The 17,007-nt window shown below is 27.3% G+C and overlaps 1 protein-coding gene across 5 annotated transcripts in view; it reads right to left on the bottom strand.

Moving 5' to 3' along the window:
* LOC132943737 (small conductance calcium-activated potassium channel protein-like) overlaps nucleotides 1-17,007 on the bottom strand; it is a 260,695-nt gene that overhangs the window by 30,215 nt on the left and 213,473 nt on the right. For all 5 annotated transcript variants that reach the window (XM_061012815.1, XM_061012817.1, XM_061012814.1 and 2 more), the window contains 2 exons: nucleotides 9,290-9,460; nucleotides 5,131-5,328 (listed from right to left, as the gene is read on the bottom strand). In XM_061012815.1, coding sequence (XP_060868798.1) covers nucleotides 5,131-5,328; nucleotides 9,290-9,460 — 369 coding nt within the window. The remainder of the gene's footprint in view (nucleotides 1-5,130; nucleotides 5,329-9,289; nucleotides 9,461-17,007) is intronic.

Genomic DNA, 17,007 nt, shown 5'->3' with positions numbered 1-17,007 from the left:
CTAACAACTTAGAACAAAGTTATGATCTTCATAACGAGTGCCTAGCATACCTAGAAAATATATGAAATGGATTTGAATGGAGCATAGGACGAGAGGGGACTTTGATTATGGTTTAGGTTGAACTTATCTGATATTTATTTTTATTTATATTGTTTTTCAATACCCAAGTATTAATATAAGATATGTATTGAAATATTTTTCTGCTGTAGTTATATTCACAAATACAAATTATGCGAAATATTATTGTACGTAATCAATATAATATTATTTGCAATTTTTTGTATACATTTTATGTTATAGTAAATTTATTAACTGAAGCTTTACTATTTTCGTTTTTTGTAGCTAGGTACATATTGGCAGCAAAGCAACTAAAAAGGCAAAATGTCTCAAATAGTACACCATTACAAACGGAATTTTAGTTTCGTTGAAAAATGTCCCATATTGATCTCCGTCGGCAACTAAACATTTTCCATCATCCCCTATTGTTACTAAAAGATCGATTCGTAAAATGTTGAAATATATTACCTATGTCTACAATCGAGATATCTTGTCACTACTCTAATCGTGTCGCAAGGTGGTAATGCCTAGCTTATTTATAGTGACAGCACCGTGACGAATGTTATGCTCATAGAATCTCAACCAATCGATCTACCTAAACCGACCTTTCGCATTGGTAGTGACATTGAGCTAATTCGCACACGCCTGAATATAAATAATAAATTCACGTATGTAAATACTTTTCTATTCCTGCATTATTTTAAAGAACGAGGGGACTTTTAATCGAACGGTTGTACATGAACTATAATGTAATTTGTTAGCTACCTAATTATTTATTAGTTTAAGTGTTCTAAACACCTATAGAAGATCATTAACATGTTTGTTTATCAACATTTAATATGAAATGAGAAGTAGAACACTCAAAAACATAACTCATTAATTAACCAATATTTAATTACGCGTAGCTGAGTAACAATGTGCTGTGTAATGTACTGTATTATAATAGGTAACTATATTGTATATTTATACAAAAATAACGTGGATATAGATTATATTATTAATCTCTTTGTAATTTTTAAATGTTTCCCCAGAATAACCTACATTAATAAATACCTAATATGTGAAACATCGTATTTACTATTTCGTGAACACTTACATAAAATAATGCATGATATATATTATTAAAATATATTAATATGAATAATACCTAATAACAGAGAACCCGTGGGCAATAGGCATGTTATACAAACATTAAATTAAATTTTGCATTTTAATGTGAGTGTACAATATTTATTTGTGGTATTGTGGTATTAACTATTCAAGAAAAGAAAAATACCAGGAAACTCGCTTTGCTAAGACGGTTAAAAAGAATATTTTATTGATGGTAAAGAATTAAGTCGGTTTTGTAGTAAATAGGTATAATGAATAAAATCCGGAGAACTGCTGTATAATAGTTGTCTAGTGTTCCTATCTCTCCAGTTCCTTGAAAATTAAAAAAAAATTGATTTCTAGAGGACATCGTCTGTTGGTTTCTATTTCTAAGGATATTTGATACTCTATTAATATTTATATCAAGAACTATTAGAAGTGATTTTAAGTCTTAACGAAAATAATTGTTCTATTTATTTTGTTATAGGATAATATATACTATTCATCATGTATTTGTTTATGAGGTTTAACTTATTTAAATTAATAATTTCATAGGCACATCGTACATATTTATCTACCTAATAATTTATTTTGTAGTTAATATTGTATATCACATATTACCCCAAGATTTTAATTTTAAATGCTTATAAAACAAAATAATGAAAACCAGTTATTGATATTTCAGTTTTTAACGTAGCAATGATTTTATTGGTTTTAGAACGATATCAGTTTTTTGTTTGTATATCTATCATCACCTCTGGAGCAGTAAAACGGTAAAAGATGTTCAGCTTTGTCACCTTCTGGTTAGGTACTATGGAGCCAGAAGTAAAAATTTGCCAGTACTTTCCAAAATAATTGAGAAAAACGGGAATTTCCAAGTAAAACAAGTTTCTGCTATTTATTTTTGATTGTATTTCCGAAATGGTAAAGACTTGCAATTTTCATTAAATATTTATATTAGCACCCCGATATCCATCATTTGCAAATTTCCCTTTCATCTGTATCCTTAATAAAATTTGAGTACATTTTATGTGGTACGCTTAAAATCACTATTATTTGTTAGGTAGTTATAGCAATCCTTCATATATCCCTTTTTGTGAGTTGGACATATCACATAGCCTTCTCCAGAAACATTTTCCATTTCTCATACTTTGATAATTATTTTCTATGGGCTTTTCGTTGTATTAATTATTTCCCTCCATTCTTTAACAATTTTTATAGGACTTAGTCTATACAACGTACATATAAACGCATACCTATACATCAAGCATTAAATCTTTGAACTAAAACTGAAAATAGTAACATATTGATTTTAATACAAATATGAAATAAATTTGACTTGAACATTAGTACCTATCAGTGTGGTACTAAGGTTATCATTAAAATATATGCTCAATTATTATGGATGGATAAATAAATTTTAAAATAAAATGACGTAAACAAGATTTCAATCAGCTATATATTATATTGACGTAAATATAATAAAACTAAACGTGAAGGGTGTTAGCAGCAGAAGTAAGCGGAGTGCATGAAAAATTGCTTTACTCCAAAATCCAAATTGAAATAGGAGGCTAATACTGTGTAATAACTGGTGAACTGGAAATATTTCAAGAATTTGATTTAAGTTATTGGAAAGAATATGAAATTGGAAATAAATGGCGTTTACAAGCTAAGTTTTTGTTTTTCACTAACTTATTTTTAAAAGTTTACAGTGCCCAAAATTTAACGAAAATACTTTTATAAAATATGTGAATTGTTTATACTTTATTCCGTGAAACGTATTCCACTATTTTTCATGAGGTTCAACATGTTGCGTTTGAATATTATAATTCTAGTTTTATATTTTAAGTATTATGATTCGTTTGATTACAATTGTATTTACAATCTACATAGGTCGTGCATATTGCATATTATCATAGTACTTTAGCAGTTTAGCGTAGTAAAACGTTTAACTTAAAACAATTATAATTACTTAATTTGATTCGTTTACCGGAGCACAATACTTTTTCAACTATTTGAAACTAAAATAAAAATATTAATGTTTTAAGGAATCAATGCGTTTTTATGTTCAAGTAGGTAATGTGAAGAACTAATTAATTTTACAATTCTATTATCCGTTTAATTTGTTCAATTCTCATTTGAACCGAGTTACCACTCACCCGCTATCATTTTGTCCCTCTTTATCTTTAAAATAAGCTCAGTAGTCTGTATTATGTTACACGGTTTCCCATTCATCAATAGCTGTTGAACTGCAACTTGATTCGTTGTTATATTATTATATTAATAAAGGTCTACTACTGTGCTTTTGGGTTTTCATTGATTTTCCTAACAAGCTTTCATGATTTATGGCTTTAATGTCTCATATAAAATTATTTTATCGATATTTGTCAATAATATTGTCTTACAGTTTAATTATTTACATAACATTGATATTTTTTGTTAACAAGTACTTGTATAACGTTATGCAATTTAGTTACAAATTGTTTGTATACCTAATTCAAAATTAAAGAATGAAACTACGTTTTTAATACTTATTTTGACAAGTGGTTTTAAATAATTATTCTATACCTACAATAAATTTATAAGGCTTTGTATAAAGTGTAGGTACTTGGTATTTACAGTTTTATAATTTTAATTAGATATTTATTGTTTTTGTGATGAGAATATAATAAGACAACTTTACGATTACATTATATAATAAGTAGAATTCGTATTATCAATGTAATTATCAATGTATTTTTATTTTTATCAGATTTTTATGGATTTCATCTATTTCAGAATAGTAAATATATAATCCGATTTTTTACTATAAATTGACTTTGTTGACTTTTAAAATAATTGGTTACATAAATTATAATCATTTTTCCTTTTCATTTAAAATCTTGTATATTTAAAAATGTTTGTTTTGTTTGGTATGGATTATTTTTATAACTATTTTAAGTATAATTATTAGTAATGACTATTATAGAGGTGTTATATTATGTATTTGTCACAACCCTAAAACTAATATTTATACAAAAATATATTATGTAATGGTATTTTGTTATGTACTTATTCATTTTATTGGCAATATTTTATTGTGTTTGCGAAAAAAATTATACATTATATAATATTATGTAGTTTTTCTTTGAATCCGTAGTTGAAACCTTATTAATATATTTTCTTTTTAATTTAGTTTTTGAAATATATGTATAATTGTCAATTGTTACAATTATATAATATGTATAGTTGAAGTATAGGTATTCAGTAAGAATATATATTGTTAGAAGAAGTAATCGTTAATCAAAATATCATTTAAATTTAAGTGTAATAGTATGTATTCATGATAACATAATCAATAACGTTTTCATTAAGCTACAATTTAAAGTTGTTTAAATAATAATAATTTTAGTCGCTATGCCATATACTTATTAGTCATCAGATATATACGAATTAGGCCGTACAGATATTTTTATTGGATAAAACTATATGTATCTATTATTGCTGTTTAATATTCCACTAAATTAAATAACATTAAATAACTAAACAAATAATTTCGATGATTGGATACATAGGTACTAATTATTTGATAAAATATAAAGATTTAATTATAGTTGTAAGTCTTTATTAGTTAACAACTCTTAGTACTTAAATAAATACATTTGAATATAACTCAGAACATTTTTCTACTTACTAATATGAGTACTGTCGTTGATTATAAATTACTTGACCATAAAAGGTATTGGTATTAATTAAATATAATTATTGTAGCTTGAATTGTATATCAAGCTAAATCGTTTATAGATATATTTTATTGGGAAATGTTGACATATTTATAATTTATGTTGTTTTTAATATCAATATTTATGTAAGTATCCAAATAACTCTGAGTAAGTAATCATCAAAATAAACCATTTCATATTCTAAGCTGTGGGAATATTACATATTGTTGATAGACACGTACCTAACGATCACATTATAAATAATAGTATATTATAGACTTACTTTCGAGTATACTCCTGCACTGGCCAACTCATTCTCGATGACCATGATTATAATTCCAAACATTCCCATCACTAGAGCGTAATCACTGATTCTTTTTCGTTTTTCGAAAAGTGCTTTACGCCTACCCAGTCTGTATCCGACGTTTGGTTTGTGTTTACTGCCGGTTATATTACCACTGGAACCTACTAAGCTGGTACCCTGCAAAAAAAAAACCATACTCATACAACTGAATAAATTGAACATTTAACCTTTTGCACTTAATATTTAAATTTAAAATTTATTCCAGTTGTATACTGTAATCTGTAGGTACTTGATACAGAAACCCATAGGTTTTATTATTTAAAAATTATTTTGATATTAGCCTTCACAGGGAGTCACAGGAAGACTGACAGATGAAATAACTTTTGTTCTATTCAATATTCTAAAAGTTTTTTTTTTATACATAATATTTAGTCACTTACGTTACAAGTATAAATAAATAATATAAAAAAAATTTAATACAGAAAATAAAAAATTTAGAAAAATTCAAAATAGCCAATTTGTAAATCTGATTATAAAAACAACTTTAATGGTAAAAACATTTATCGAAATCAAGTAATTTATTTTTTAGAATTTTTTAAAATATCAATATTTTTTTAGTCAATATAATTTAGAACTTAATAACTTTTTCAAAATATTATTTTTGAGAATTTCCTGACATGAGTATATTTCTTGAATTATTTATTTATTATTAAGTATTAACCATATAATTTCCACAATTTTTGTTATACGTTAAAGTAGCATAATTTTTTTTTGTCTGGTCTTCCCATATACATGGTGTATAAATGATATCTATTGTTCAAAGACTTAGCTACCTTTAAAATGATATCACAACTTTTAGCTCATACTTAGCGTTTTTTTACACGGAGTATAGCGGAGTGTTTTTGTTGGGATATCACTAATTTTTATTTGATACCTTATTATTTCGGGAACATAGTTTTACAATGATGTTTTTCTGTTTTTTTGTTTAATGGTTACCTTAGGTGTTGGATAGAGCATTGTAATGCGGGCCGCGGGGAATATTATCTAATAAATTGTTGAAAATACGCTACAATAATTTCTAGTGAAATTGGCTATAACTCTGTTGATAATGTTCAAAATGATTTTAAAACTTCACCACACACTTCTTTGCAAAATGTCCAATTAGATTATTGTATTTTCAAACTTAGTTATTTTACTACGAATTTGCTAAGCTTTCTCTAGAAATTGATTTCCGTAAATCGTGTTTTCTGCTGTTTTATGTTGTGCGGCAGTTAAGTGTGTGTTTTGTCTATGCGCGTATTTTAGGCGCTATTTTCTTATTATTTTATGGTGCTCTTTTTTATACTTAGCGCGACCCTACCGGGTCGTTGGATATAATATATTATAATTAATACAACGAATCGTACGAGTATAATATTTGATTAATGATTTTCCGAATGTATGACGTTTGATAAATATCATTGTCTTATCACAAACGGTTTATCTTTTTTACATGCTATTAAAGCACTTGAGATATTGTCATAAAGAGATTGCTGGCATTAAAATGTATGGTTCGTTTGTTCTAACCGGTGCTATGAGCGAGTCTATCGATTCTACCAAAGGTTTCACTCGGTCTTCCAAGCGATTTCTCGGAGCTTTAGTAAAGCGTCTAAAAATGAGGAGGAGTGTTCAGCTGTGTGGGTGCGTCGTGCGTGGTATTTTATTACACACACACACACACATATACGTATTTGTTAGTATGAGTGGAAGAGCTATGGAAACCGGCGTAAAGCAGATTTCTCGACCTTAATCCAGTATACACACGCGGGATCTTAAGCAAATTGCGAGGAAGTCGAGACGCAAAAAGAAAATCCTCGATACTCCGGTAGTGATTATCTACAGTGGGGCGGAAAAATGTTGAATCAGTTTAAAATGGAATAAGTAAAGATTTTTTTATCCTTTCCGTTCAGGAAAGGTTAAATTTTGCGTAAAAATATAATTTTTTCACTGAACTTTAATGAAGTGCATAATATAGTGCCTATATTATATTATGCAAAGTTGTACCCCGCGCCGTATATTTTAATTTAAGGATGAAATGATGAGTTATATAAACACACAGAGTACGAATATTAATAATATGCATAACATTAAATGGGTTATTTGAATATACAGAGTGGTGCATATAGATATATAACAAAAATGACAAGCATCTCATATGATTATTTTAAAATTCCAACTATTTTTGTAGCTTTAATATCGTATATTCTCGTACAGGAATACAAGATATAATATATTATTTATTATTAAATTAATTTTTACTTATAAGTCAAATAGCTAAATGTCTTAGGGACAGTTGAAATAAATTAGATAATTAATTGGTCAAAGATAAGTATTAATATTGATAAAAACCTTTACACAATTACACCCTTATGGAAAACAGTTTCATATTCCTATAATATATGTAAGTCATAAATAATAAATTTATGTATTTATGACAGTTAAATACAAATAATTAATTTAGATAAAATTAATGTAAATCGTATTAGTACTTATCAACAATCAATTAATTCAATCTCAAAAAGTGTATATTTAAAAAAAAGATGTTTTTGAAAACTACATTTTAGTTTTTATAATCTACTGAAAAATCAGTAATAATATTTGTGAGTGGTGTATCAATAAGTAAAAGGTTATTAAGTGAAATGTTTGAATGATTTCGTATTAAAATATAGTTTTAAATTGTTATTTTTAAAAGTCACAAACCCACAACTTACTATCGATTTTTTTTAAAAATATATTATGTACTACATTTAAAATTATATTTATGTGAGTTTGAATACTAATTTCTGCCAAAACCTACAAAGATATCATATGGAGTGAATGTGTAATAACGGGTATTTGCTTGTAAATATAATTATGTTTGAGTATTTTTATTCACATATTCAATTCAATGAAAGTAAATGCTATTTGTAGATTTTATTAAAAATTAAAGATGAAAAACCTATGTATTTCAATCACGTTTTGAAATAGTTGTAACAAAATTTATTGTAAATTGACACTCAATTTGTATGCTTGAATTGATTATATAGATAGCTTAAATAGTCAATTTCGAATAGAGGATATCACTGGTAATACTGTAAATCATTGTAATAGCATTAATATTTATGTATATGGTGTGGGTTATCGTATGACATGCAGTATAATATAATCGATTGCTTAATGTTCACAAATAAGTAGTGACTCCGGATGTATTTCAAAACTTAATATTATGTGCTGTATGCGTTGTTGTCATTTGTAAACAGTGAAGGGGTAGGGAGAAACCAATAAATATTAAACTTTATTCGGATTACATGACATCGAATGATAGTGCTATATGTATGCTATAATCGAATGTATAAACAACATATTATTTCGTGCCGTGTATTGGACGCGTGGTTTTGTCTGAGTTTCAATTATATAAAGACTTAAACCGAAATTGTGGATGTTTTTGTTCAAATCCAAAAACTATAATACCGTAGCGTTTTCCAAGTCGTCTTTCTCACATCCCACGCTGTACGGCCGTCGGCGACGGAGCCAGAAAGAATATAAAATCTTACACAACGCAGATGATGATTATTTGCGGTTTAATCATAGAACGTTGTCGGAATAACGTTTTCAGGACGGCCGAACGGTCTACATTTGTCTTGCATTGTTTTTCTTTTTTTTTTTTTTTGTTTTTTTTTTTTTTTTTATACTTTCAAGTAGAACATTTTTCATTTTTATGGTTGGATATTTTCGAGTCCATTAATATTGCGCTGGTGGGTTGGAGGAAAATTAGGTTTTTAAATGCGTTAAGAAAAATAATAAAAAGAGGGCCACGCGGAGTTTGCGTTACCTACTTTCCACGACACACGCTGCCAGTTGTACCTACATATCAAACGAGTGCTCTTGTAATAATATACCCTCTGCGCCGTAAACACGTAGATATTTATGAGGGTATAATAATATTATCTGCAGGAGAACGGGAGAGGTGGCAATTATTACGTAGTGAAATTTGCAGACACTCAAGCGCTGTTCTATGGGTAGGTTACCCACTGGCTACTAACTGGAAGGGGCAATCGTCAACATTATAATATCTACGGTAATATAATTAGAAGGTTACGAGTATGATATAGGTAAGTACCTTGCACACCAACCCGGTACGTTCTTCGGTGTAGCGGGGATAGTCGGAATGTATGCTAACCAATGCTATGCCGGCTTCCTCGCCCACTACGCCGCTATCGCCTCGGCCACCTGAACCGCTAACCTTCATCCCACTAGTGATCGACAATGTCGATGACGTGTGCTTTCGCAGCTGTAACAAAGAACAAAACAATCATAAAAATTACATAAATAATAATTTCCTCAGGCGTACACAACCTGAACACCTAATTAAATAACAAATAAATGATTGTTAAAATTATCATTGTATTATAATTTTTCAAACAAAACGACTACGTGAAAACAAAATGAAAATAATCATTGAAAAATTGTAAATTTTATAAATTTGTACGATATATAGAAACGTACCTAATATAATGCATATTTTACTGATAGGGCTGATACCATGTAACTTTCCTCAACTTTTCAGGAAAATTTAAAAACGAATTCAATGTTCTTTGAAAATATTACATACTATACGGTCCATCATATTTTACGAATTCATATAAACATTTTTATTTGTTTGAAGGTTACTGTAAAAGTCTAAAATGTTATATGTTATAGGTACCTATACCCATGGAAACGGCAGATTACCAAAATTATGTTGGATCCTAGTTAAGCCTTCCTTATAACAAATTATCATCCCCCAAAAGTAAAATCCTCGCTCCGCTACTTAGTATACATATTTAAAACAATATAACTGCAGTATAGGTAATTCTTATAGCCTGATTACAAATGTATTTTGATTTTTTTGCTCATATAAAATCTGACATAAATTTACAGAAAAAACGAAATATATTTCCAAAATGCGTTTCGACTTTACGAGTCAACCCAATGTTCGAAGACCACTACTTTAGAATATTGTTTTATCGATTAAGTACACAGGTATATACGTCGAACAATCGTGTTGTTGTCAGAACTATTATTCTATCGGTTATTTATAATATTTGGTGTAGAATAGCCGGAGATCAATATGATATAGGCATGCATGATACTACACAAATGGAAATTTATATTATTATTTTTTAATGACACGCGATCGAACTAAAAGGATTTTTTTTTTGTTCTTAACAATTATTAAACGTAGGTAGGTAGCCAGGTAGGTATACACAACACAACTTGAACAAAAAGTAATTACAACAGGCATATTATTATAATATGTGCAGATAAAACATTACGATAACAAATAAAAAAAAAAAACCGAAATATGTGAATCATAGAAAAAAAAACCGCCATGCTTTTCGGCCAATACATTTTGCAATTTGTAATTTTTTAATTGCATGTCTAGTATAGTTAGAAAAACACCAAGTAAGATATAGATTAAATTACTTAATACGTATAAATACTTTTATGATTGCACATCTTCCGCTAACGTATACTATATACAATGTGATTATTCGTCGATGCATTAGACAACACGTTTATGTTTTGGCAAACGCGTTACGCATCATGTTTTAAATGGATTAAAATTAAAGCATTTTTATAAATAGGAAAATTTTGATTAACAAATGCAATCACAATAATTATCATAATTGTCAAAACGTAAAAACGATATTTTTCGTATGGCTTAATGGAAAGACCATCAAGTATACACACTATACCAAGATTTATTTTTGGGCGTTAAGTGTTGGGCGTTGCTCTATGGTCCATCGTGTCGGTTAGATCATTAGTTTTTAAGAGGTCACTCTATAAGAAAAATATAAGATTTAGGCGTGTGCACTGAACAGCTATGTGAAAAATGTGTTATCGATTTTAAATGTAATGGAAGTAGCTGATTTTCATAACTCATAGCTCCAACATCGTTACAGAAACTTGGTTTAACTATTTATTTTCAATTTTAATCTACACAGTCAGAAAACTCAATTAGTTTTAGAACCATCCACAAAGAAATACGCCTTTTCGTAACGAAGAAGAATTAGTAAATTTAAAAAAGTACATTTATATTATAGGTATTTAAAGTTAAATAATATCTTAGTTAACCATTTTTTTTTTATCGTTATACAATTATATTAAAGCCAAAAGAAATGTAAGTTTTATTGAAATAAACCTGGGAGTGGAAAAGAAAAATCAATAGAAGCACACTAAATTTGAAACTTGGGGCAAACAACGGAGCAGTTATGGTATCTGGAGAACGTAATCTGAATATTGAAATCTATTATTCAATGGCATCATTACGATAAGGTATTTTGATAAGTAATTTGAATACATAAATTAATTATTTCTAAAGAATACTTATTAGTTTTTTTTTATTTTGAATACTGTTAAGTTACTCATTGTAAACATTAAGGAAAATCTATTATATACACTTTTAATGTTTATGAGAATAATAATACGAGTATCATTGTAACTTATAAGTTATAACTTAACTGATAAATGTATTATAGTACTCGGTTTAATATGTCGTTAAAAACAAATTTAACGTAGAAATACTAGAAATAAAATTGTATACACTCGTGTAAAAGTTTAGAGTTATGTACTTATTATAATTTTTCTAATAAGTCATATTGCATTGTAAAAAGCAGTACCTAAACATATTATACGGATTATTGGTGTAATTGGTATAAGTGCGTTAACCAAAATGTAAATTTTGATCAACCTACTGAGTTTGAGCCAAGTGTGATATTACTCTAAAATTCCAGATAGTTTGACAAGTACTCATATTTTTGATAAGTTTCCACATTAAATCCGTCCATAAAATACAGTGGGCATAAAAATAAATGACAAATAATAGATAAGAAATACAAACCCATCTGCAGGCTCTCTAACCTCATATTGATTTTATCTATATTGTTACATTTCAATTTATAAATTATCCTGTACAATCATGGGTATATGCATAAACGTGTTTAGATTCTGGCAAAGAATCTATTTAATGTACGATGTATCCATATTCGAAGCATACGAGGCTCTGACAAATATTGCTCAAAATATTTTATGAGACCACATCAATTGATTGTGAATTTGACATAATATAGACAGTATTTACGGTACTTTAAAATTTAAACACAGGTTCAGAGTGGTAATTTTCAAGCATTCATTGAAGTTATTGGGAAACGGGTGAAAAAATAAATAACAAATAGTGTCGAAATGTTTTTAATACAATCTTGGACCAGCTGAATTTTGTTCGATACTATGGTTTTTATGTGCAATCATTTGACATTGCTATTAGATTTAAAATATCCACATATACATCTACAAGTGATTCATACCTGACCAAATTTAGTTGTATCTCTCTTTTTTGGTGTTTATACCAATATCCAAGTATGTACCAAGTCTAGATGAATGTGTTAAATTTGAATTCAATAATAATTCAACGATACGAAAATGATTCTAAGTACAGCCGGCTTATCAGCCTATAATTCTATGGATATATTACTATGTATTTTTATTTTTTTATTAATAAAAATACCATTGGCGACATGGCCATTGGGATAAAAGTACTATTTACATCTAGAACTTAATCCTAATGGTATTTTATGTATTTTTAATTATATAAGTTGTTGATTTTGCTACTAGTTATATATAGTGGTATAAACTTATTTTTGCCGAAAACAAATCGCATAGGTATATTTATTATATAATTATTAATATAATATTTTAGATTTTTAGCGTAGAGATGAATGTATTGATTTTACAATGATGTGTTGTTTTTTTTTGTATCTGGAAACACTTTTACTAGTAGAAAAAAGTACGGATTATCAAATTTGGTAAAGGTTTCTGATAGCAAAGTGGATCTATTTAGTACTTTTGGGAGGTCGAATTTGAAAATTCTCAATACCCTTTATTGAAAAAAAAACTAAATAAATTTGAAAATATAAAACAATAGCTTAAAGTTTGTCAGAATATTTTGAAGATTTTATCGGGTATATTAAATTATTATTTAAGTTATTGCATAATATATTTTTTTTTAAATAACAAAACTAAAAAAATCTGTTGAGAATAAATCCATATACATAACTTTTGAATATCAAGCACTATCATCAAAATTTAAACTCATAAAAAATGTATGTGTTTTTACGTTAAACTATTTTTAAATTCCAAAAGAAAAACTTAGTAGGAATCATGTTACTATACTATACAGCTATTACTATAGTTCAAAAGTTCACATCTTAGGTGTTAAACTTATGAATCTTATAAATTTTGAACTACGAAATAATTTACATATTTTCATAGTTTTGTCAGGTATTATAAAAATTGGATTCTTAAACGCTTGTGAAAAAATGTGATTACCTATCTATTTTTAATGATACATGAGGTGAAAATTTATAATGAACCTTGTATTATATTCTCATACTTTTTTCTACTTACGAATTACGATCATAATAATAATCATAATAATATTATGATCAATTTATCAAGCAGAAACCGAAAACAAAACTTAAAAAAGAAGACATTTTGAAATATTATATAAATAGTAAAAAATATTTTTAAAATCATATCATGTCCAGAAAATACTATTATAAATATATTTTTATGTAAAATTCAAATCTATTCAGTTATTTATTTTTTAAATTTCGATTAAAAAAAAAAACAAAATTGAATTTATGAACACTGATTTAGTGAAAAATTTATCATAGGTAGGTATTTTCCTAATTGTTTTTTCTTGATTATTTTGAAAATTACTTTACATTTTTACTTTTTAACTACAAAAGTACAGGGTAGAAGTTTAAATCAAATTTTATACTATCAATGTCTGTGTAAAAATTAAAACTGAAGCATTTTTACTGTTCCTAAAGATACGCCAGACATAAAAATCACACATAATTGTTAAACCATTCATTCAGAATCGAAAACAATTAGCATGTAACTATATAGTACAATATAAATGTTATTTAAATGTAAATTATAATTTATGTTAAATTTGTACCATCCCGTTAGCTATAATAGTATATTAGTAATAAATAATAATGATCTTAAAACGTAAATGAATTGCTTATTTTAATTTATTATCGGTTCTATTGGATTTTAATGGATTTTTCAATACTTGTTAGACAATGCAAAAACCTCTTTGGACGCGAGTCAGTAGCGAAATGCGGAGGTGAACCATATAACCATACTTGCGGCGCCTTAAGCGCCAGTATGATTTATGATCAGTTTATGTAAATGTCCTGATCCCTTGTATTTTTCCACTAGTTTTGCTTTATTGAATAATGTCTGGCCTTCGTTTCTTCCTTTCGGATAATCGAATGATGATGGTAGAAAAATTGAAACCTTTGACCTAACGCAAAATAATTTATAATATAACACAGACATTTTAGAATTACAATACTAATGTAAAAATAAATGTGAAATAACGGACTTAGCACATTTTCGTAGGTATAGGTTATTGATGTAATGATGTATAATATTGGCTATGCCCGATATTCGATTTATTGATAAATTATAAGAAATTACATTTTATTATTTTGTAATCTGCAATATTATGAATTGTTTAATGCAGCACATACGAATTATTAAGATCCATTGATAATGTTACGACGTATGATTTCAGCTTGTACCTACCTAATATTTGTATATTACTTAACACATATTTCAAAACAGTTATATTGAATACACAACATCCTACCTACACAACATCTGTGATAAGACGGGGCCGTGGTGTAGAAGCGTTTTAATAAAGGTAGTTGTACCGTCAATGTCTTTAATAGTTTATATCAATAATATAGACATTTTGTAATAGTAATATGTGTCAACAATGCAATTAAACGATAATGATATGTATATAGTTATTGTTGTTACTTGTTAATTCTATTCTCGTTGTCCAATTGTCATAACATCATAATCATAACCGATATACCTACTTTAATAATATTGTTGTTTTGATAATAATATATTATTATAATATTATGCTAGAAATCGAGTACCTAATGTGTAACTTTGATTTAAAACTGTATGCACGATTCATAACACATATTATACTATAATATTATAGTATATCCATTATCCAGGGTTGGGCGAATGACTCAATTAGTCATACCTAACTGGTTACAAGTTACAATTTACACTAAAACTGTGTATCTTGTTACACGATACAAGATACTTAGGATATTTGTAACTGGCACTAAGTTTGATAAATTACTTGACAAATTTAAGATTATAATTATTTATGTTTATGAACCTATAAAGAAAAATAACGAAACTAACCTAGTTTAGTGTATATGCCTACTGCACACGTATGATAAGGTGAATCTGTTCGAACTCTAAAACAATAGGAAATGATTGTATTAAATAAAAAAAAAAATACCTATATTTTTATATCGTTGTACATTAGGTATAGGTACAAAATATTTCAATATTTCAAAATTATAACATAAAGGATATTGATATTATCTTCCAATTATTATTTGATTGTAACAATATAGATATACATGTATCTTTTATTTGAAGTTACAATAGAAATTGTAACGAGATACATTTTAAAGTTCGATATCTTCTTGACATGTATGTTACTGATTACAATAGTTACAAGTTACAAATTCAGGTGGGTACCTAACTTATAACTTTGATACATGCAACTGATTACCGCTCAACCCTGGGTGTATCGAATAACCAAAGATACCTGGATACAGTATAACGTTGGTAACAAACAATATAATATTAGTCTTAAAAATATAATGGTTTATATATAACAATTGAATAATATATGATTATATGTATCAGTACTCATAATGTATATAAATTCACTGGAATCATTGGACGAAAAATATACGTTACATAGTATGTATATACTATTATTACTATGCATATTATGTTTTAAAAACAATTTCATACTAGTAATCGCAAAATAGTCTTTGATGCCTAATAAATATACATTAATTGTGTAGTATTTGTATTTTTCAATATAAAATAATGTTAATTATTATGTCATACTTCATAAACAGTTATAATATTATACCTATTCAGTTTAGGTAGATAATAAAATAGGAGGTTCACGGTTTTAATAGTCATCAACATTTTGAGAATTGCATGTTATATATTGGTATCTATTATTATTAATATACATGATATAGATGTAGGTAGTGTATTGTTAAGTTGATTAAACTGAGTGTCTGAGTGACTATAATATAATATATTTGTATATTATAAACAATAAGACACATTTAAGGTAGGTATCCGATAAATGGCGAGAAAACTACTGAGAGAATAGTGACACGACGCAAAAAAACACAACTGTTGGTAATCAGCTATTTAAGGTTTAAAAAATAGGTACATTACAAATCAAATTTTCATTAAATTTGTATGCTGTTTTGATAGAAATATGTTAAATTACATCATTATTAAAATATGCTTGGTAGATGTTGTAAATGGATGAATTATTTTTAATGTTATAACCAAATATTTGAAAACATTTTGACTTATGTCACTGTTCGTGACTGAAATAATCATTTTTGTGTATATTTCTTGCTGAAAGAATAGTGGCACAACTGAAAACTGAGTATTAAATATAATTATACCCATGTCAATTAAAATAAAAAATTGTATTAATAATATTATTTAAAATATACCCATTGAAACTTGTAGTTTATAGTAACCACAGGTCTTAATGATTATACATTTATATAATATTATTTATTATGTTTAAGACATGGACCACAGTATTATAATATTATTCCTTTAATAAAATGACGATCATCAAGCAGCAGGAATTCAACAAAATTATTTTTATGGTAATAATAGAATAGAATACTTGGTTGCTGGCTG

Source organism: Metopolophium dirhodum, chromosome 4, assembly GCF_019925205.1.
Source record: "Metopolophium dirhodum isolate CAU chromosome 4, ASM1992520v1, whole genome shotgun sequence".
NCBI lineage: Eukaryota > Metazoa > Arthropoda > Insecta > Hemiptera > Aphididae > Metopolophium > Metopolophium dirhodum.
The sequence above is the reverse complement of the archived record's forward strand: the minus strand, read 5'-3'. Positions and strand labels throughout refer to the sequence as shown.